This window comes from Mustela nivalis (genome assembly GCF_964662115.1).
Source record: "Mustela nivalis genome assembly, chromosome: 15".
Classification (NCBI taxonomy): domain Eukaryota; kingdom Metazoa; phylum Chordata; class Mammalia; order Carnivora; family Mustelidae; genus Mustela; species Mustela nivalis.
The window spans coordinates 17,610,449-17,634,060 of NC_139034.1; the positions used below are offsets into that span (position 1 = coordinate 17,610,449).

Genomic DNA, 23,612 nt, shown 5'->3' on the forward strand with positions numbered 1-23,612 from the left:
TCCTCATTCTTTTGTACAGCTGCATAGTACAGCATTGCCTGAATATGCCATACTACTCTCCAGTTATATAGGCTACTTTAAATCGTTTATAATTACCTACAAATGGTGCTTCAGTGAATAAGCTCATACAGCATATTTTCATGATTCTTGTTCGTACATATCTCACTATTATTGGAAATACATCTTCAGAATAGAGTACTAGAAGTGGGGTTGCTGGGTGGTAAGAGTGCATCACTTTGCTGGGTTCTACCAATTTTTTTTCTCCAGAAGATTGCACAAATTTGTGTTCCCACCAGCAGTGCATACCTGCTTCCCCGTGGCCTCATTAATAGAATATGTTGTCATATTGGCATTAAAATTTAGCATAATAACCAACAGGTTGTTTTGGAAATCCTAAGCTTTCTCTAAATTTAGTTATTTTGATTTCTTTTTACCATTAGCATACCAAAACAAATGGGCATATTAGAAGTTCCTTGCATTTTTTAAATTTATCTAACATATATAATGAAGTGGGTGTTTTGTTTTGTTTCTTTAGGTCTTGCTCCTTTGGTCTATTTGTCAGATGAATGCCATAATTTATTGGCAATAAAGTTTTGGATCGATCTTAATGAGGACATTATTAAACCTCATACCTTAATTGCTGCAAGCAACCTCCAGTGGCGACCAGAAGCCAAATCAAGAATTCCTACTTTATTTGCTGGAGATTTTTCCAGGTTTTCTGCCAGTCCAAAGGAGGGCCATTTTCAAGAGATATTCCACAAAATGAAAAATACCATTGAGGTAAAATTACTTTGTGCATTACCACGCATTTTAGTATTTTCCTGTTTTGATGGTCAAATATTAAGGAAATGGGGCTTCTATGAAAATTGGATAGTTGAGATATGATGTAATGAGGTTTCATCCTGTGTAAATTGCTCACGAACCTGAGGAGATAGGAGGACAACAGCTGGGAGAAGATGATTTGGAGGGGACCGAGTGAGGGGAAATTGTGAGGAGGACATTCAGAGCTACATGGTTCAGAGCAGTTGGTAGTAGTTAGTTAATAACATGCAGATTCCAAATTTACATTTTAAATTCCATATCTAGTATTTTATAGTTTGTATCTGTCTTTGATTTGAAATAATCCCAAATAGGAGAACACTGAAATTATTTTCCCTGGATAATGTATGCACTTTGTGCTTAAGTTTATATAGACAGCAAGTAATAATAATATTAGCTAAAGTTTAGAATGCTTATTGTGTGTCAGGCCTTGTTCCAAGCCTGTCACATTTACTTCTGTCACCAACCCTATGAGGTATGGAGCTTTTTTCTATTTTATTGATGAAAAACAGGTTAAGTCACACAGCCAAGTTGTTAGAAGCAGGATTCATACTTAAGCCATCTGAATGTGTAGCCCAAACTATTAACTACTTTGCAGTGCTGCCTTCCAAAAAATTTTGGATTTTATAAATTGCAAACTAGTAAAGAATCTTCAAGATAAGCCTCTTTAATATTTGAAATGTGTTACTCAAAATATATGTAAATAAAATTATGTTATAAAAAAACATTAGAGTAGCTAGCTATGTGAAGGAAGTTGGTGTGATATTTTACTTAAAGACTCAATACACATAGTGAAGAATAACACCCTGATTTATCTGGCTTCTAAATTGGAAAGTGGGGTGGGGGGGTTGTCATTATTTGGCTCCCATACAGAGTACATCCAGATTTTCTAAGACTGTTCAAGGGCAGTTCAGAGACAATTGACTCTCATTGACATAGCATTTTCAAGTTTTATAAAATAATTTCATGAACTAGGTTAAATCCTATAAAATTGCTGGTATTTGACCAATTGTAAAAACAACAGTTTTATGTGGTTTAACCTACATTTTGTTTCAGTTAATTATTAAAACAGACATGAGGTGATTCTCTCATTTTACTACTAACCTAAGGCCTACTCTTTAGATGTTAGATGATTTACAGCTATCAGGTAAGAAATAGAACTGGACCTTGAGACCATCTTCTAGCTCCAAATCCAGTATCATGTGAAACCTTGCTTATTAAACTGGATGACTGGAAAGACCTCTCCTATCTCTTTCCTTCCCTGACATACAGACTCCCTCTCTCTCTCCACCAACCATGTTGGCTTTGCATTTTTACAGTGGTAGATTATTTGACAATTGCGGTCAAATTTGTGGTGTGTCATCCTTTTTCTTCTCATCTGAACCTTTTATTTCTGGTTTTAAAAGTAACATTTTCTGAAAACATGAATATGTACATTTTCATTTTACAAAACAGTTCTTTTCCCATTTATTTTCTTAGAATATTGGTATGTTTTGCAATGATGCAGAAAACAAACTTATGCATATACTTGATGCAAACGGTCCCATGTTGTCCACCCCGACTAAAGACTATGCTTCAGAGCCATACACTGCTCAAACAATCCTTGGCATGGGAAATAAATTTCTGGTAAGTTAATGCAGATTTAAGGAATTTTGTAAGTATTATAAATGAAGGCAATAATATGTTTTGGTGTATACCTAGTAAACATGGTAAAATGTAATTAAACTTACCTAGAAAGTACAGTTGATTGTTACCTGACTCCTGTAAATCTAGGTTATCTAGAAATTCTGTCTTATCAAAGCCAGAATGTAACATTCTTTGGGGCCAAATTTTACAAACAGGTGCTTTCATGTTTTGCTTTCCAAGTATATGTGATGGAAAATACTTTGCTTGTGTCCTTTTGCTCGAAGCACTGTTCTATACAGTTAGGGTTGTTTCTAAACTCAGTTTGATTTAACTCTTTAAATCACAGTACATGCATATCAAGCCGTAAGGTCTGAATACTGGTTGATGAGTAAGTAGCTAACAGTTGCTAAGTGTATATATATTAACTCACTTAATCTTCACAGCAGTCCATGGGATGGAAATTATCTCCATTTTACAAATGAGGAAACTATGGCCTAGAGAGGTTGAACAATTGCCTAAAGTCACAAAACTAGAAAAGTATACCTACGGGAACCCAGTCAGTCTGTGCTCTTAAAATGGTTTAAGAATGCTTATCTTTATTTAAATTGCTAATCAGGGACGCCTGGGTGGCTCAGTTGGTTAAGCAGCTGCCTTCGGCTCAGGTCATGATCCCAGCGTCCTGGGGTCCAGTCCCACATCGGGCTCCTTGCTCCGCAGGGAGCCTGCTTCTCACTCTGACTCTGCCTTCCACTCTGTCTGCCTGTGCTCGCTCGCTCTCTCTCTCTGACAAATAAATAAATAAATAATCTTTTAAAAAAATAATAAAATAAAATAAATTGCTAATCAGTTGTTAATAAAGAGGGGCATCTGGGTGGTTTAATCATTAAGCAACTGCCTTCAGCTCAGGAGTCCTGGGATCAAGCCTCATAGCGGGGCTCCCTGCTCAGCGGGGAACCTGCTTCTCCCTCTCCAACTCTCCCTGCCTATGTTCCCTCTCTTGCTATGTTTCTGTCAAATAAATAAATAAAATCTTTAAATAAATAAGTAAATAAACTGTTAAAAAAAAGAAAAGATTAGTGCATATGTTCCCCTACCCCCTTTTTTGTCTTTTAGTACGATTAGTCTTCATTCTTTCTTTTCATGTCATTTTTATATCCTTTTATGCAAAACTGTTTCCTTCTGGAATGAACATAACCATATACATGTCTCTTGGGATCATCTGACCTGTGAGTCATGAGGGGAGTGACAAAGTTTGTGGTATTTGTGTGCTTAAGTATCTCTAGTGAGGGGTGTATGATTGGCTCAGTCAGTTAAGTGTCTGACTGGTTTCAGCTCGGGTCAGGATCTCAGAGTTGGGATTGAGCACTGCATCAGGCTTCACACTTAGTGGGGAGTCTGCTCGAGACTCTCTCCCTTTCTGTCTGGCCCTCCCCCCGCTCTCTCTCTCTCTCTCTCAAATAAATAAATGAATCTTTTAAAAAAATTCTAATGAGAAGCTAATTTGATGATGTTTTATATATTAGTGCATAATTATCTAGGCTGCTTTTTTCTTTTTATTAGATGTCTTCTCCCAGTGGTGAGATGAATTACCAGAGTCCTTTATCACTTTCTAAGCCGAAAGAGAAGTCTGTTCCCACAACTGGATCAGCCCAAATGACTTCAAAGTCTTATCATAAAGGGGAGAAAGAGATGGATGACCCAAAAAATTGCAAGAAGAGAAAAGCCCTAGATTTTTTGAGTAGACTGCCTTTACCTCCACCTGTCAGTCCCATCTGTACATTTGTTTCTCCAGCTGCACAGAAGGCATTTCAGCCACCACGGGCTTGTGGCACCAAATATGAAACACCTATAAGGAAGAAAGAGTTGAATTCTCCTCAGATGACTCCACTCAAATTTAATGACCTTTCCCTTTTAGAAAGTGATTCAATAGCAGATGAAGAACTCGCACTGATCAATACTCAAGCCCTTTTGTCGGGTTCGGCAGGAGAAAATCAACTTATGTCTCTCAGTGACTCCACTAAGACTGCTCCTGAGAACTTAAAAGATTATGTCAGGCCAAAAAGGCATTCTCTGGCATCTGGGGCAACAGGATGCTGGAGCCCCCAAGCCCACACCGAAGAGCGGGAGACCAATGTGCAAGACGCAAGTTCTGTGAAAAGGGCATCTGTGAGACTGCAAAGGCGACAAAAACAAAAATGACAATAAATCAGTTACTGATTCAGCTTTTCCAGCTTGTAGAAAATATGGCTTCAACCTCTCAGGATTTGCATATTAAGAAGAAAAAGGACACCTGTGCTTTGTCTATCTCAGGAATGCCCCTGGCCTGTCTCTGTAATGATATGCTCTAATTTCAGTTATATGTCTGAAAGTTGACTGTGTATTTATTTATTAACTAATCAAGAAAAAAATATGACAGGATTTGATCACTGGATTTGATCAGGTATATTTTACAAAGTAAACATAACTTTTTCTTTAAATTGTGTCCCTAATTAAATGAAACTAAGGTTTCTAAGTAGTTATTCTGACTCCTGTAATTCCTTTTAGTTTCGTTCCTATTTTAGGTAGTTTTGTTTTGTTTTGTTTTGTTTTGTTTTTCAGAGGCAACACACTGCAAACCACTTTTCCTTAACAAATGGTTCTCTTATGGTTCTATCCTGACCAAAAGTCAGGAATAAGAAACAACAGTGGTGTTTTCTTTAGACCAATTCTTCAACTTTAAGTCAACATAACTGCAAGAAAAACAGAATCTTCAACATCATTCCTTTTTATGAGTCCAGTGGGATCACTGAATTATTTTAATTAAAAATTCAAATGCATTAAATCAGATTTCATAGTGTTTTTTTTTTTTTTAACAAAATGATCACCTGCAACTTAGAAAATCTTTCAAATTGGCAACACTTCTACCTGCTTTATTTTTAGCCCTATCATAGGACTCAGCAAGTACTTCCTTCATACCTGGTTTTCTGTAACCACCAAGGCAGACAGTAATGGATCAATATAAGAGGACATTCTCATCTGTTACCTTCCTATGCTTAATAGAGAAAAGAGAATGCATTTCTAATAGGAGCTAATAGCATGGAGAAGCTCTTTAATCAGGTCTTTTGATATGTCTTAAATTTATATAAAATACCATGTTTTTGAATCTAATTATAAACACATTTTAAACCCAAGAATAAATCTTTTAAGCAGGTTTTTTCTTTTATAACTGTGATCCATGATTTTTCTCCCCTCTAAAAATTAACATAATAAACAGTCCATTCTGCAGTTTTTAACTGAGGTGTTCTGCCAGTCTTATTAGTATGTGATTTAAGTTTTGTTCATGAAACAAAAAACATAAAACAATTTAGACCAATTCCACCTGGGTGACTCAGTGGGTTAAAGCCTCTGCCTTTGGCTCAAGTCATGATCTTGAGGTCCTGGGATCGAGCCCCACATGGGGCTCTCTGCTAAGTGGGAAGTCTGCTTCCTCCTCTCTCTCGCTCTGTCTGCCTCTCTTACTTGTGATCTCTGTCAAATGAATAAAATTTTAAAAATCTTTAAAAAAAAAAAAAAACCAATTTGGTCCTCACATCCCAATCATTTTCCAAGTGATCCACTGTAGAACAGGGACTAAAACTTGAATCTCAGGTGAACAAAAAGAACTATAAGAATTTTACCTGAATTATAAGAATTTTATCTTTTTTTTCATTCCTAGAAAACCTGAATTACTAGAACTTCCTCCATTCTTCATTACCATTTCGATCATAGAGAGATCTCATGCACGCACTCCATTTTTATATGTTGTAAGTAATATAGTAATATTTTTATACATTGTAAGTAATAAAGCTGCATGAGCAAACTATGAGGCTTAAGTATATGTGGATATTATTCCCTAAGAAGAGACAATGATTACAAAGTCAAGAGTATACACTGTCTGATAAGGGATAAAATGTAAATGCAACTTGTGTTATTCAACAATCACTTAGTGAGAGCCTATCTTGTACATAAAGCCCTCTGCCAGCTATATGAACGATGCAAATATTCATAATACAAAACACTACAGGCTAAAGTTGAGTGTTCAAAAAATTATATATGAATTAGGAAACTTGAGAGAACAAATAGATCCCTTCTAGCTAGGATAAAGCTGGCAGCATTTAATCCTTTTAATGTTTCCAAAGCAAGTATTTCAGGAGTCATATGGGGGGGAAAAAAAGACAAATAGGGAAACTACTCTTCCAAGCGCTTTAAAAGCTCTGGATCTAAACCTGGGGCCACTTCATAATGGTTGCATAGCAGTAAGACTTCAGTCATGTCAGGTATTGAATGTTAAAGTAATAGCCTTTCTAATGTGCACAGATCAAATAATTTGAGCATATGAAATACAAGGTTGCTCTTTACCTTTATGTCTCCTATTTATTAAAGGAGATGGGCAAACAAGTTTAGGATATAGAAAACTGGTTCTTAATATGGTAGAATTCTAGGGTATTTAGGTAATTAATTTTTTATATCGTTGAACCAGAAAAAGTGTAGATTCAATGACAAATCCATAGAAAGCAATACCATATATAATTTTTAATAACCATAAAAGCACCATTATATAGGACACTTAAAATAATATTTCACAGAACATTAGAAAGAAGCTGTTGGCCAACAAGAAATAAAGCATACATCCTATATGGTCTTACTTATCATGGTCTCACACCAAATTAATCTGATTCTAACTTGTTGAGATTTAACTTGGAATCATAAATTCAGAATTGGTATAAGAGGGACATTCCAGGTTGTGGCAGAACTTTATTGTCTTAATGCTACATAAAACACCAAGACTGGTCATTTTCCAATGTGCATGGCTTTGACATACCCTTGTATGATTTCTGTCTTGGGATGTTTAATTATTTGCACTCCCAAACATTTGGGCAGCCATCTGATCACACACGTTTATTAATAGGCATAATTTTAAAAACTCTTAACTTTTCCTCTTAAAAATTAATGTTTTATAAAATCAGGCTTCTTTTTATTTACATGGTTAGCACAACAGCCAAAAGTTAATCAGGTTTACTCTTATTCAGTAAAGTGGTAGTTAAAACCAAGATGTGACTTTAAATAATGACACTGATTTTCCTCACCTTGTACAGCTGTTAAGGATCTGACAGGGGCTCCTGGGTGGTTCAGTCGGTAGCGCACCCAACTCTTGATTTCAGCTCAGGTCATATCTCAGGGTCATGAGCTTGAGCCCAACGGTGGGCTCCATGCTGAGCAAGGAACATGTTAAGACACTCTCTCCCTCTTCCTCTGCCCCTCCCCTGCTCTCTCACTCTCTGTCTCTAAAAAAAAAATTTTAAAAGAAGGATCCAATATTTTTAACAATGACACATCACTAGAATAAAGGAATAATTTCCCCAAGTATCTACTTTGAAGGACAGTATTCCCTTAGATGTATGCTCTCTGGCATGTGCATTTTAAGGGAAAATCAGTATCATCATATCAGCCACACATCTCACATTTTGGGATACATAGATTATCAAAGTAGCAATGGCACTAATATTTTTCCTGCCTCCCACTTCTCCCCCACCTTTCCAACTTTCCTGATGAAGATGAATTTCCTGGAAAAGTAGATTACTTCAGAGAAAGTGGTACTAAAGCTTCTATATATCGAACTTAGGTGACTGCGTATGTGCATGGGCCCGTTCTCAGGTTTCTGTTTCCAATTTCTGGTCTCCCTAGGGAAAGGGACTTTGTTTAATCAAGTCAGCAGAATTCCCAGCATCAGACCATGCATATAGGATCACTGTAACAAATGCTTGTTGAAGATGAGTATAATGACTTCTGCTCAAAAACTTTCAGGTCCGACTATTTACACTGGAATTAGAGCTCTGAGGAAAACCAAACAAAGAATAAATACCAAAATTTGCAGTAAAAACTGATTTAGGAAAATTTCGATTGCATGTAAGATAGGCCTCTAATATCCATGGTGACAGCCACCTCTTCTGTTAAAGGAGCCCTCATTTGTGAAGCCCCCATGAGCCCTCCGGTTGGGAAACTCAGCGTACGGATTCCAGTATCGTGCGCCGTTGGAAGGTGAGGCGTTATTCCTGTCCTGGTTTCTGTTCATTCTGCCGGGCTTTTCTGCATGAAGCACGCTGTGAAAGGTAACATCGTGTTCATACCGCTCCTTCATTCGGTGTATTTTTTCTCTGGGGACTCCATGAATGTTTCTTCTACGTGAGAACAAATGCAAACATTTACTTAAGGCAGCGTATTATCCAAAGGAGTTACTTGTATTTTACATAGAGATGCACTCCCTCCTCTCTGGATTTAACTCTCACAGAAGCCTAAAGTCTCCTTAAGGAGTGATCTTTCAGGCTCCACTGCTGTTTTGCATTCCGCCCTGAGGCTAGCCAAGGGTAAGAGCTTCACCAAGGCTTATTTCTCGAAATCTCAATTTGGTGCCTCAAGACATAAAAGAACACTGGGAGCCCTTTTATTATATATTTTTCGGTTAATCATGCATATCTCTATAATCAATTCGTGTCAGTCAGTCCTAGACACTACTAGATGCTAATTAAAATAATCTTACATTCAAGTGGGCATGAGAATCCACTGGGGATATAGCTCGAAATGCAATCACCAGAGATTCTCTGAAGAAGGCCAGGCAGTGAACTAGGATTTCAACAACCCCCTCAAGCAGTCCTGATGGGGGTGGGCCACCGGCCCACTCTGGAAACACTAACTGCTTGTAACCATAGAATGAACTAGCCTTATTCCTAAAAAGTAAATTCTGTTCTCACTGATCACTTTAAATCACTGGCATTATCTCGTAACACAGATAGTGAACATCAGAACTCATGCACTCAGTCAAGTTAGTATTACTTGGACACGTATTGCTTTATAAATTAGAAGCAGCATCTAAACCGTAAATGAACCACAGACTGTTGAACAACTAAAGATCTTTATTTAGCCTAAACGCAGAAACACCACTGACATGTGCAATCCCATGCAGAGAAAAGTGCTTTCAAACGCTCATTAATGAAGAAGCATTTCAGCAGAAAGTTAAATGTGTCCTTTAAAAGGACTAAGTCTAAGCCATGGTTTAGCATTTAGCATTATATTAGAAAACTGACCCAAAACTAAAGTCTTCACATTAATAATGCCAAAGTTATCAATTTCCAAGAATTACCATTTCTGGCCTGAAAACTACCATGTCCATTTCCAGCCTGAAAAGATTCTTTTGTTCGGTCTGAAATACCTGAAAATAGCAGGATACATAATGAGGAACTAGAAAAACAAAGAAGTACCTTGCTAACTCTTGAACGTTGAATTTCCAGCGAGTGTCAGGTTCTCGGAATATAACTTCATAGTTATTTTCAAGTGCCTGATTTTTCAAAAGTACATAAAACATTGAAGACATGGTATGTATGTTTGGGAATGTTTATGCTGCCATTTCACATTTACTACAAATCCTTTCTACAATTCCTCTGTTTTTACCAGAAATCCAAGGCCTGAGTTTATCTTAACAAGTACAGTTGGTTCATTTCCATACTTAGCCACTCTCAGATTTTATTATGGTTCCAGTGATAAATTTTAGTCCATTTTATCTACTATGTAGGAAAAGTATAATGGTTCTTTGTTTTGGACATTTAAAAAAAATTAGATAGCTCAACTGATTGTAAAATCCTAGTCATAGGTATGAGAAATGCATTCAGTGGCTTCTCAAAGTCCCTAATATGATTTTCATAGAGTTTCTTCTGTCAAATGCTCTGTCCCTTCCCTCACATCTTGATTAGAAAGTGAGGGTCTCACAGGAACAGAGCTTATGAAAGAAAAGTGATTTTCCCGTACTTTTTTACAAACTCTTCCCGCCAAAGGAACTTTCCCCTCTATGCAACACAGTTTGGCTCAGTGTACTTGTGCCCCATTTTTCTCGAGTTTAAAAAATGATTACAGTTTCCATATAAACATCCAATTATTCTTTGCTTTCATAAATTGACTACTACTTTTTTTTTAATCTCAGAACTGAACTTCATTATTGTTTATTGTGTTCTAAAACACAGAATGAAAAGAGCAAAGTAAAAAGACTTCCTCTTCATTCTTGAGATGGACTCCTCTAGTTAGAGAAGGATTCAAATATCATACATGGAAAATATCTAATTTCTGGGTCTAATAGCTGTGGATGGCTGAAAAAGATTGTACATTCCAGATAATACAAAATAAGAAAGGAAAATGTCCTCCCTCAAGCCACTCTCCACTAACTTTTGGTTTTGAGTCATGCCTTAATTAGACTATTCGTGTTCCTGTTCATTTCTCTACCAAGTAGATTCTTGGTCCACGAACTGAAGTAACCACAAAGCTGATGTTCCTTCCTTCCTACATCCACCCAAGGTCCCACAGGCTGGGCCCAAGTTACCCTGATGGACGTACAATTCGAGAAAAGCGCACCTGTATAGAAGCTAGTTTGCCCCCAAATTAAAAAGAAGCCACAATAGATGGGCCATAAGCCCCATTTCAGAGATATTCCCTTTACAGTTAGCCAAGTGGGGACTGTATGTGACAAAATGACACTACTCAGCTGTCTTCTTCCTGCCCTGTGTGTCTCAGGGTCTTTTCTCCGGTGTATATACCCCATAGGAAGTGAAACTTATTACCATAAGAGGTGAAATACGTCTGAAAAAAAAATCAGATATATTTCAAAATTAAAAATACGCACAATGTTTTATTTATCTTACTGTTCTTTCCTATTCTGACAATAGAGAGCTGAGTTGTTATCTTTGTATATTTATATTCTAATATCCTTTACAGTGCTAACCCTCAATCTGTTCTTAACCCCCCCAAAATAAATAAACAAATAAAAAGTGGCCCAGACTCTCCCACGGCAACACCACCCAGCACTGAAATCCCTGTCTTGCCAAAGACGGAAAAGTGTCTTCTTATCATCCACCACTCGGCTAGCATAGTCCATCCAGTTTCTCTGCAAGTCTCAGAGGGCACTACTGTGCACGTATGTCTCCCCTTGGGAAAACAATCAAGACAGAAGAATTCACAAGAATTGGGACCAAGGAGGATTTAAAAACGTACCCTGAGGTGATATTAGCATCTCAGCGAATTTCAGCCATCGAACAACAGAGAAACACTAAAAGAAAACCTCTTTACCTGCACCCTGAGAGAGCTACAATTAATAAAGATGAGATCATGGCAGATCAGAAGAAGAGGAAAGAACAAATGTTGCAACTTTCTCACAAAATGTCCATAACTGAAAATTCAGAATGATGCTTCTTCCTACCATGACTGCATAGGGCTTCATTTCCCAGGCGTGGAGGTTGGTATTATCAATAATAATGGGGGATATGCCATTCCTCATTGCTTTTCTGGCTGCAACACAATGTTACATAACAGTGAACAACATGCAACAATCAGAAGGGTGAGCGTACTCCATATTTTGTTATTTTCTTAACACAGGTGTCCTCATTACACAACTTTAGTGCCACGTATTTCAGAACTCATTACCAATTGTTTTCTTTTCCTGGAATCTAGGGAGTTTATGCTCTGACATTCTGTTTGGGAGCGCAGGGGAAAATGGCAGAACTTTTGATTACGCTCCTTCTCGAAAACGTATTCATTCTGCAGCAGCTATGATCTATGTGCACAATAGGATTTCCCGGGGAATTTGGAAAGGAATTTGTCACCTCTTTTCTGGTTCCACTCATGCGCTTCCTCCAGGAAGTCGGGATTGAACTCATAGGCACCGTCTTCCCTGAAGAAATAGTCATCCGTGCTGAAAATCAGGGCCCTGGGAAAGTCGTGTTGCAATTGTCTAGAAAGTGGGGAAATAAGAGATTGCTTTATGATTATAGACAGCCATTATAGAGATTATTTCCTTCCATCGCCAACATTCAGCAGCTTGTAATTATGAGGCCACCAGATTGTATGTTGTTGAAACTCAATTTAAGGAGAGATATGTTTATCATTTCTAGAAGGTACCAGTCCTTCACACGAGGCAGCCCTGCCCTTCCCCCCATCTCTCACCTGTCCCGCAAATCCCAGCTCCTTGGAGCTCTGGTCTCTGTAACGCCCCACCTGAGACACTAGTTCTTGCTGATGTATGAGAGGCGGAGAAAAGGGCTGCGTGTGTGTACAACCCCTATCCAGGTAACAGTTTACATCTTATCAGTGACCTACACCAAGTGAGAATAAGCACACTGGAAGGCAAGAGGTAGAGCCAGCCTTCCCCAGGCCTTCTTAAACTACTCGCTCACACTCTCGAAATATGAAAATGTCACAGAAAAAAAGGAAAAGGAGTGTCCCCTTTAAAACAAAGGAAAACAATAAAAAAGCTATTAAATTCCACACAAAATCACTTCCAAGAGAAGAGATTTCCACTTAAAATCCTTATTCAGGGGCACCTGGGTGGCTCAGTGGGTTAAGCCTCTGCCTTTAGCTCAGGTCATGGTCTCAGGGTCCTGGGATTGAGCCCCGCATCAGGCTCTCTGCTCAGCAGGGAGCCTGCTTCCCCCCTCCCTCTCTGCCTGCCTCTTTGCCTACTTGTGATTTCTCTCTGTGTCAAATAAATAAAATACTTTAAAAAAATAAAATCCTTATTCAGACAATTTGGGGAGAAGGTGGATATGATGGTAGGTAGTAACTGGGTAAATCTCTGAGCCTCATCTCATCATCTTTAGAAATGAAGGATGATCCCCCCATCCTGCTAGATTACCACACTGATTTGATAACATGGGGAGTCAGGGGTGCAGTGCCCAACGCAACGAGTGTCCGTTTCTTTCCTTCATCCCTGTGGCACCAACAAAACTTCAGCAAGCAAACAGAGCATAGGACCCAATGGATATGCTCAGAACAGGGGTGCCTGGGTGGCTCAGTCGGTTAAGTGGCTGCCTTCGGCTCAGATCGTGATCCCAGGGTCCTGGGATGGAGCCCCACGTCAGGCTCTCTGCTCAGCGGTGAGTCTGCTTCTCCTTCCTTCTCTCTCTCTCTCTGCCTGCCGCTCTGCCTACTTGTGTTCTACTTCATCTCTTTGTCAAATAAATAAATAAATAAATATCTTTTAAAGGCGGGGGCGGGGAATAAAAAGGAAAAAGGTTGGAGAATGACAAGGAGAGGAAACGCAAGGAGAAAGCAGAGCTGCTCAACTGTTGTATGTTTGTCCTTCTCTGTGAGGAAGAGCTCTCCTTGATCAGGATGGAGCAGGGTACGTGTAAGGCACCAGAGTCCCGATCTTACATAAGCTCCTAAATTGCTCTGAAAGGCTTGGGTTGAATTCTAGACTCTTCTCTATCCAGTCAGGTGACCTCTCTCTCTAAGCGTTTCCCTGACCGAAAACCACAGATAAGCGTCACCACCTATGAAATGGAGCTTCGAGTGAGGCTCAGATGAGAGCAGATCTGAGGAAACGTTTTGCAAATGGTGAGGCACCTTGACAGTGTGAAGTACTATTATTGTATTAATAGTTATAATGCACATGATCAAACTTACCAACCCCAGGGGTAGATGTGCCACATAGTAAAGTACGCTGGAGGGTGTATGTATTCTTGAAATTACTGCAAGGGAATTCGTATGGCAGTGAGTGAAAGATATGAAAAACCAAAATAAAGCAAACACCTCAGTGTTCAAGAATGAGTGAACACATTCCAGAAACAGAAAACAAACAAACATCTCTGTCAAGATGCTTCAGCAGGCTTGATAGCATTTAAAAAGAACACAGCATAGCTGATGGGCTGAGTTGGTAAATGGAAACATTCAATGTGCATAATCTCATATCCTGATTTAAACAGAAATCTGATGGTGACTTTCATGGCCTTGTGGAAAAATGTAGACGAGAAAATGATGTATTTTAATAACCAGAGAATATTAGATAATTATCCAACTCATTAAACATTTACTGAGCATTTAATATATGCCAAGTACAGGGTGAAGCGTTAAAGTACCAAAAGAAAATAAAATAGCTGCTTTCAAGGAATTCACAGCCTAGCCAAGGAGCCAGACACAGACGACCTCACAGTGTAAAGAGCTGTACAGATGAAGGACACGAGAACTTGGGGTCGGGAACAAGTTCAGACAGCGAAACATTAAAAGGCGACCCCACCGGACTTGGATCCTGAGACACGAGAAAATTCCGCCCCTGGAGAAGGGGTTTAAAACCACGAACAGTGAAGTTCAGGCTTCAGGGCCTGTTACCAGAACGGAGCTCTAGGGGAAAAATAAGAGCAAGTTAAAAGGGGCAAATCATATTTGCAGCGGTTTTCCATTCGGAGTGCTCCACAATATAAGAGAGATTTGCTAAGCTGGACTAGGTCCAGAAAAGAGGGACCAGGTCAGTGTAAGGTCTGAAAACCATGGAAACCACGTCAGATGAGAAGAGATCATCAAAGGGATGTGGGATGCTTAAAGTGGGAACGGATGATCAGAGTGATTCCTGATAGGGCTCCCAGCTCAAGAAGCCTGTTGCATGGAAGGGTAATGACCTGAGTTCATGGATCCCCAGTTTGGGTTGGGCTCATGGGGGCATTTCTGCCTGTCTTGCCTGGGACCATTCACACAGCCACAGTCATCTGACAAGGGACATGCTGAGTCTTCTCCGTGGGCCTCATCCGTTCACGTGTGGCTGCCTTTCGACCCGTGTGGTCTCCCGACCTCAGGGAGGCTAACCCAGGCCTCTTCACACACCCCAGTCATTCAGAGGGCAGGAGTGCAAGCAGTTAGGCTTCGGCCACGTTCTGATGCTCAAAGCAAGGTGCTGTGGGGGCCCCCAGTGAAAGGGGAGGGAACTAAACCATGGGAGAGGTGACAAGGAAAGGCGGCCACTTCAACTCTACCACGGATGCAGAGAGTGACACAAAAGAAAAGTATGAAGGAGGTTTAATGAAACCAGTTTTCCTCATTTGCATGTACGTCTTTTATTTGACTTTAAAGACACTCAAGCCGAAAAGCCCAAATTTTAAGTCCAAATTTTAACCTCCAAGGCAAACAGTGATTATGACACCACCTTAGGAAAAAATCTAAAGGCCGCACTAAGAGGAGCCTGGGTGGCACCACGGATTAAGCAACTGACTCCTGATTTCAGCTCAGGTCATGGAGTCAGGGTCATGAGACTGGGCTCAGTGCTGAGCTGGCTTGAGTCTCTCTCCCTCTGCCCCCTGTCTGCACACACACATACACACTCTCTCTCTCTCTCTCTCTCTGTCTCTCTCTCTCAAATAAATCTTTAAAAGCAGCCCTAAGTCCGTATTTTATATTTGTGGCTATTTTACAGTTCCTAAATTATTTTCAATAATGTTATCTAGTCTAAATAATGAAAGCTGCATTCAGAAGTTCAATAATAGTGCGTAACTTATTTTCCTTATCTTTGTATATATACTAAGTTAAGCAAAGTTATGGATATTGGTTCCAAGAGTTTTGTTTTTCTTTTTGGTTCCAGATTTGCTACCCTTCTAAATCTGGTTTCGTTTGTTTTCTTATTAAGTATGCCATTCATAGGTTTCATTGTGGTCTTTTACCATTTTCAGAGTTAAATTTTTCTTCTCGTGTACTGTCGGAGGCAGGCCCCTGGCCAGGGCGGCCTCCACCATTAAAAGATGGCGCCTGGCTAGTTGCCAGGTTAGGATTGCCTCGTGAGACTAAGCAGAACACCCAAAGAGGAAGTAAACAGCATTGGTTGCTAGCGAAGTTGTTCGTTTAGGTGCACAGCCTGATTCGCTCCCTCCTGTACCCTGCTCGCTGATTGGTCATGTAAACGTATGTAAGTGTGTAAACTTGCGGAAATAAGGAGAGAGAAGATACATCTGAACTGGGGCTTCTTGTCGTCCTTGCGGGTTGAGGGCGATAGTGTACATAGCCTTGTCTACTTTTGTTTTCCTCTTTAAGGCTTATATTATCTATTGGAAGTTAAGATTCTCACTCTCTAATGTTTCCTTTAAAAAAGCTGTAAGACATGAATGTCCAATTCACATTTTATTTCAATACTATTTCAGAAAACAAAACACACACACACAAGACAAAGAAACTACTGCCCTCCATTGTAAAATTCTGCCCTAGAGTAAAAGTTACATTGTTCAGGGCCTCCATGGGGCTAGACCACTGCTCATCATTTCCTGAGAGATATCTGACTATATAGCTTCACTGGTCCTCCCAACCAACAGGCAGGCAAAAATATGAGCGTTTTCACCTTTACAGCTCTCACAGAACCCGGGGAGGCTGGGGGCCAGTGGGAGATTTGTCTGTGTGATCCCCTGAATGATCATGCCTAAAAACCTTGTTTTACCTTCAGCTGAATGCAAATTAGCACTGGCAGGTACAGTGGCATCTGGAATCTTCAGGACAATAAAAGCTCCCCAGCTACATAAAGAACTGATGAAACAGACAAATCTTGAATTTCTGAAACATAGGTGGAAGCAATAAATACCATTCCATTGGCTTCGGAAGTGATGAGTACAGTGCATCAGCTCTAGCTTTCTTTATGGTCAGGGGCCTCATGCATTGGGTAAATGAAGAGGATGAAAATAAGAGAAAAGGAAAAAATGGAAAGACAATTACTTCCACATAACTTTCACTTCCACAGCTCCCCCTGCAAATCACTGAAAATCACTGCTATGAGAGAAATTTGGGTACTAATCTTGATTTCAAACTTTTCACTCTTCTGTGTAATTTTTTATTTAATAACAAATACCCATGAGAACGTATTTAGCTATCTATTGGTCACTCACTCGCTGACAAAGTCCAACGTTACTATGTAATTGTGAGTTGCACTCTCAACTTTTCTATGGAAGTCTCCCAACATGCAAAAGTAGACAGGGTAAGACAATCAGACAGACTAATACAGTCACTTCCTGTGGACCTATGACCCAGGTTCAACAATCATCACAGCAAGGGCACCTGGGTGGCTCAGTGGGTAAAGCATTTGACTCTTGATTTTGGCTCAGGTCATGACCTCAGGGTTGTGAGATCGAGATCCACAGACAGCTCTGAGCTAGGGGTAGAGCCTACTTAAGATTCTCTCTCTCCCTCTGCTTCTGCCCCTCCCTCCTGCACATGTGCTCACTCTCTCAAAAAAAAACAAACCAAAAAACCACACAATTATCACAGCCAACCTCATTTCACCTGCTTCATACTTCATTTCACCAAACATCCCGTCAGTGTTCAGATTTCCCTGATTCTCTCATAAATATGTCCCTAGGGTTGATTTTTGGAAGCGAGAGCCAACAAGATCCACACATTGTACCTGGATGCCATATCCCTTATGTCTCATGTATTCTACTTTTCTTTATCCTTTTTATTTCCACCTGCACTTTCCCCCTGTAAACTTTCCTATTTAGGTGTTCAAACCCTTAGAAATAGTCAAAAGAATAATTTGATCTGCTTGCCCTTCATCTCCAGTCACCATTTATCAACAGTTGGCCTCAATTATTTTCTCTTTCACATGCGAACTGTTGATGAATCATTCAAAAATTAACTTGCAGACATTGTGACACTTTGCTCCTAAACTCCTTGTCAAGTATCTCCTATGAACAAAGACATTCTCCTGCATAACTGCAATAACACGAGTGAACACAAATTTATCATAGCTGATGTTAATAGAATTTTTTTAATTTAAAATTTTTAAATTTCCCTGATGGTCCCAATAGTGCCTTTCATAGGTTCAATACTGCATCTGGTTTTATATCTCTTTGGTGTCTTTTATTTATTTTTTTAAGATTTATTTATTTGTCAGAGAGAGAGAGAGAGCACAAACAGAGGGAGTGGCAGACTGCGGGAGAAGCAGGCTCTCCACTGAGCAAGGAGCCAGATGTGGGACTCGATTCCAGAACTGTGAGATCATGACCTGAGCCGAAGGCAGATGCTTAACTGACTGAGCCACCCAGACACCCCTCTTCGGTGTCTTTTAATCTACAACTGTCCTCTTGCCCTCTTTGGTTTCCCTTTTTGAAGAGTTCCAGTCAGTTGGCTTTAGAATACCCTCCATTCTGAGTTTTTCTGATGGTTTCCTCAGGACTAGATACATTTTTGGAAGGAAAGTACAGAGGTAATGTTTGTATACTTCCATTTGCACATCATAACAGTTTGTGCTGTCATGTTCAGTGTGGTCATTTGGCTAAAAGGGAGTATTGACCAACTCTCTCCTCTATAAGGGAACATCGCTTCCCTTGTAATATTAGGTAACATCAGGGCAGGAGGGCTGGGATGGGGGGTGGGTGGTGACACTGTGAGACCCCATGTAATGATCCTGTTGTCCACCAAACTTCCCCTCAATGATCTTTACTCTCATTGCCAACCATTACCTGAATTGACTATTACATTAAGAACTGCAGAATATTGATTTTCTTCATTATGTAATTTCTTCTATATTTACTTCATGGCATTGTCTTGTGAAGAGGAGCTTTCTTTCCCCTTCCCTTTTAATAATCTTTAACATCCTTATTCTTTATGATGTTCAGGTTGTCCCATATTTGGCCAATAGGTATCCCTTCAAGCTGGCTCCTGTGTCTTTGTCTACACAAACATTTTCCTTTCTAATTAGCAAAGAAATATATATTCACTGCAGAATATTTTTAAATAGAAAACTACAAAAACAGGAGGTTCCCATATTCCCCCATCTAAAAATAATTATTATCACTTTGATCTTTCCAGGAAATAAAAAGATAGGTAGTTGAGTAGATAGGTAGGTAGGTAGGTAGGTAGATAGAATTTCTTTTTTATCTGAGGTTTGGTAACATAAAAACAGAAGCATAATATAAAGTATACCAAGTTTTCATCAATTTTCTCCTACCTCATGAAATATCTTGCTATGACATTATTTTTAATGAGTATGACATAAATACTCACTTGGATGTATCATAATTTACTTTTCCAATGCCCTGTAGTTAAGTATTTGCTTTGTACCAACTTTTTTGTTTATCAGCAAGATTATTTTACATGTACTGATCATTTAGAGATACTCTTTTATGGACTGCATTTTCATATCCTTTGTTAGTAAACGTTACCTCCTTCTTACTGAATACATAGATTTCTTTTTAATTTTGCTTATGATAAACTCTAACATAAAAGTCTAAACTTTCAGAAATTTTTCTAGTCACATGTATCCATCTTTTACTTTCTATTTTCTTCCTCTGATGATTCATTTACAAGTCTTTTCCACCCCAGGTTTATGTAAATATTCATCTTTGCTCTATTACATTGTACTCCCCAATCCATCTAAAATTTTATTTTGGTATGCTGTATTGGCTAAGGATCTAACTGGATTTTTCTTCCACATGGAAACCTGGTTATCCCAAGCCTATTAACAGAATACTTTGTCAATTCCCCATTGCTTTAAAACACTTTTTTTTTTTAATGTACTAAATGGCAACAAATAACTAGGTTGGTTATTGGACTTTCTGTTTTGTTCCACTAAGCTTGATGTGTAAATTCTTCATTATCTTCTTTTCCCATATTTTCTCATTTTTTTAAATTATATCCAGTAGTTATGAACCTTTCTTTTATATAATTTATACTTTTATTTTCTTATCTTACTGAAGAGACATTTCTGACCGATACCATGTAAAATGATTTAAGTAGGGTCTATGCTCAAGATGAGGCTTGAACTCACGACCCTGACATCAAGAGTCACATGCTTTATGGACTAGGTCAGCCAGGTGCCCCAAGGATATCCTTTTCTAGATTTCTTTGATTCTTCTTCTGGTGGGCTAAATTTGATTGTTGTAATAAATTTTCTTTTCAATACTGCTAAGCACTACACAAGGGATTTTGCATATAATATCTCTCCTTAATCTTTATAACAATCTTATGAAGTAAATATTTTCTCTAGTTTTTAAAGAAACTAAACCTTCATGTGCTTAAATAACTGGCCCAGGTTTACACAGATTGGATGCTGTGCTGCCTGAATTTTACCTCAGATCTACACAGAGTCAGGATACATGGGTGTTATATACTTTGAGAGCTCTTGTGTGTCTGAGAAAGACCTTAAATTGTCTTCACACGTTAACAGTTTGGTTGAATGAGAACAAGTGGATTACAGTCCTTTCCCACAGATGTTTATAATTCATATATGTTCCAGTTAGACATGGGTTTGGTTGCATTTAGCAAAAAACTCAGGTAACTGTGTCTTTTAAAAATGTATATATTATGTATAAAAAATAGAGATATTGTATGGACCCAGGTCAACAATGGACCCAGGTATCTACCACCTTTCTTAGAACAAGGCTTCCATTCCTTCCTGCCTCCATTCAGTGCCTTCTAGTGGGTACAGAATGCCACTGCAGCTCCAGCTTTACATCCATATTCTGCATGGTGGAAAGAGGCAAGAGAGCCTTGAAAATGTAGTTTTCTAGTTGGCACGTTGCCACACCTAACAAAAAGGAATGAAGGAAGCTGGGGTAGTTAATGGTTTTGCAGCAGTCTTACCAGTATATGTCTAAGTACTGAGTTTATCTTTTTAAATCACTTTTGTTTAGGTCTTCAACTCAGAAATATGGGCTATTCTATTTGTAATCATTGCTTTGGTTATATTTACTACAGTTTTATTTGATTATATTTATCATCACATTTGTCATCTACATTACTCTCTGATTTTCTGTATTGTGATTCTATTCTTCTCTATTTCTATTGGATTTTTAAAGTCCAATACTTTCTTTGGATTCTTTTTTAAAAATAGATCTTATTTAGCTCCTTTTCAAATCCTTTCAGCTTCTTAGCCAACTCCCCTCATATTTAAGACATTATTATTATTATTATTATTATTATTATTATCTCATAGCACGGAGAGGAATTTTCAAGAAAAAAACTTTAAATACACAGAAAAGGAAAAATAATATAACAAATATCTGTATACCTACCATCTGGAGCTATAATTGTTAACATTTTCTCATATTTGTTTTGTTGACTTAACATTCAACTAACATCCAGCCCTTAACTCTGGCATTCCCACCACCTTTACTATACTTCTCTTTTCCCTTTTCCAGGGCACTTATCCCTTCTAACATATAATTTCTTTGTACTTTACATCTGCTTCCCTACCTCTGGCATACGAGATCCATGAGGGCAGGATCTTTGTTTTGTTCACTTACTATTCTCAAATACCTAGAAGACTGCCTGGAATATAGTAGACACTCAGTAAATATTTATTAAATGAATAAATGAAGGAAAAGTATATTTTTCTATAAATCCATGTTTATATATAGACTTAGTCCATTCCTTTTAATCACTACATGTAGTACTCCATTATCAGCAAATATAGCTAATATTTATTAAGTGCTTACTATGTTCCAGCACTATCCTAATGGCCTTCCATTTTTCATACAATACTCAAATAGACCTATGAGATAAGTACTGTTAGTAACCTCTGTGATACAGATGAAGAAATTAAGACTCACATCAGCTCTAATGACACACAGACCGAAAGTGAAGAGATAGAAAAAGATATTCCATGCCAATGGAAAAGAAAGTTGGAATAGCAATACTCATATCTGACAAAAACAACTTTAAAAGAAAGCCTGGGGACACATGGGTGGCTCAGTCTGTTGAGCATCCTACTTTGATTTCAGCTCAGGTCATGATCTCAGGTTCGTGGGATCAAACCCCATGTTGGGCTCTGCGCTCAGCACAGAGTCTGCTTGTCCCTCTTCCTCTGCTTCTCCCCTACCCCCACTCATGCTTGTTCTCTCTCTTAAATAAATAAATAAAATCGTTAAACAAACAAAGACTATAACAAAAGACAAAGACACTATATACTGATAAAGGGGTCAATGCAAGAAGAGGATAGAACATTCATAAATATTTATGCAATCAACATAGGAGCTCCTAAACAGATGAAGCAAATAATTATAGACAAAAAGGGGGAAATTGGCAGTAATACAATAATACTGGGGACTTTAATGTGCCACTTTCATCAATGAATAGATCTTTTTGCAGAAAATCAATAAGGAAACAGTGACTTTAAACAACACATTAGACCTAATGAGCTTAATATACAGAACGTTTCATCCAAAAACTGCAGAATATACATTCTCTTCAAGTGCACATGGAACACTATTACCCATAAATTATATATTAGGCCATAAAACAAGTCTCAATAAATTCAAGAAGACTTAAGCCATATCAAGCATCTTTTCTGATAACAATGGTATGAAGCTAGAAATCAATTAAGAGAAGAAAACTGAAAAAAATGCCAACATTTGAAACTAAACAACAAGCTACTAAACAACCATTGTGTCAGTGAACACATCAAAAAGAAAATAAAACAATACTTTGAGACAAATTAAAACAGAAACACAGCTTTCCAAATCTATGGAGTATAGCAATAGCTGTTCTAAGAGGGATGTTCATAGTGATACACACCTACTTCAAGAGATAAGAAAATCCCAAATAACAATCTAACTTTTGGAGGAGACAAGATGGCAGGGAAGTAGGAGGAGGCGCCGTTTCAACCTGTACCCTAAAGTGAGCTGATTACCTACCAAAGAACTCCGATCACCCATGAAGTCAGCCTGAGATTAGAATTATACACATCTGGATCTCTACGGGGGCAGAAGACGCCAGTGGGCAGGTAAAGTGGAGTGGGAATGTCGGACTGATATCAGAAGATAAAGAACTAAAAAGTTAGATTGGTTTTTTTTTTGAAAGATTTTATTTATTTATCAGAGAGAGGGGGGGAGAGAGCGAGCACAGGCAGACAGAATGGCAGGCAGAGGCAGACGGAGAAGCAGGCTCCCTGCTGAGCAAGGAGCCGATGTGGGACTCAATCCCAGGATGCTGGGATCATGACCTGAGCCGAAGGCAGCTGCTTAACCTACTAAGCCACCCAGGCGTCCCTAGTTCTTTTTTTTTTTTTTTAAGAGATAGAAACATTCCGTTTTCTTTTTTCTTTTTTTAAGAACTAAAAAAGAAAAAAAGGGGGGGCCAAAGGTAGTAGAAGGAAGGAAATAATAAAGATCAGAGCAGAAATAAATGAAATAGAGACTTAAAAAAGGACAATAGAAAAGATCAATGAAACAATAGGTAGGTCTTCTTTTTAGAGATAGATAAAAATCAGTAAACTTCATGAAGAGAAAAAGACTTAACAAGGAAAAAAGAGGACCCAAATAAATAAAATAAGAAACTAAAGAGAAGTTGCAACTGACATCACATAAATACAAAGAATTATAAGAGACTACCACAAACAATTATATACCAACAAATTGGAAAACCTAGGA

At 38.5% G+C, this 23,612-nt stretch overlaps 2 protein-coding genes across 15 annotated transcripts in view; one reads left to right on the forward strand and one right to left on the reverse strand.

The window, feature by feature from the left end:
- Positions 1-6,227, forward strand: part of BRCA2 (BRCA2 DNA repair associated) — a 60,521-nt gene extending 54,294 nt beyond the window's left edge. For 3 of the 5 annotated variants that reach the window (XR_014303127.1, XM_082700302.1, XM_082700304.1), the window contains 3 exons: positions 536-780; positions 2,299-2,445; positions 4,006-4,964. Coding sequence is in view for 3 of the 5 variants with exons in the window: in XM_082700302.1 (XP_082556428.1) it covers positions 536-780; positions 2,299-2,445; positions 4,006-4,644 (1,031 nt within the window). In the remaining 2 variants the exon portion in view is untranslated. Of the gene's footprint in view, positions 1-535; positions 781-2,298; positions 2,446-4,005; positions 5,272-6,139 lie in introns of those variants that run through there. The other 2 variants (XR_014303126.1, XM_082700303.1) reach the window with 2 other exon arrangements.
- N4BP2L1 (NEDD4 binding protein 2 like 1) overlaps positions 1-23,612 on the reverse strand; it is a 54,198-nt gene that overhangs the window by 12,574 nt on the left and 18,012 nt on the right. For 5 of the 10 annotated variants that reach the window (XM_082700356.1, XM_082700355.1, XM_082700357.1 and 2 more), the window contains exons 2-7: positions 12,105-12,232; positions 11,702-11,790; positions 9,720-9,796; positions 8,475-8,642; positions 7,551-7,748; positions 4,199-4,291 (exon numbers count right to left, since the gene is read on the reverse strand). In XM_082700356.1, the coding sequence (XP_082556482.1) occupies positions 7,736-7,748; positions 8,475-8,642; positions 9,720-9,796; positions 11,702-11,790; positions 12,105-12,232 (475 nt within the window). In that variant the 3' untranslated portion in view covers positions 4,199-4,291; positions 7,551-7,735. Of the gene's footprint in view, positions 1-4,198; positions 4,292-7,550; positions 7,749-8,331; positions 8,643-9,601; positions 9,671-9,719; positions 9,797-11,701; positions 11,791-12,104; positions 12,233-23,612 lie in introns of those variants that run through there. The other 5 variants (XM_082700359.1, XM_082700360.1, XM_082700358.1 and 2 more) reach the window with 4 other exon arrangements.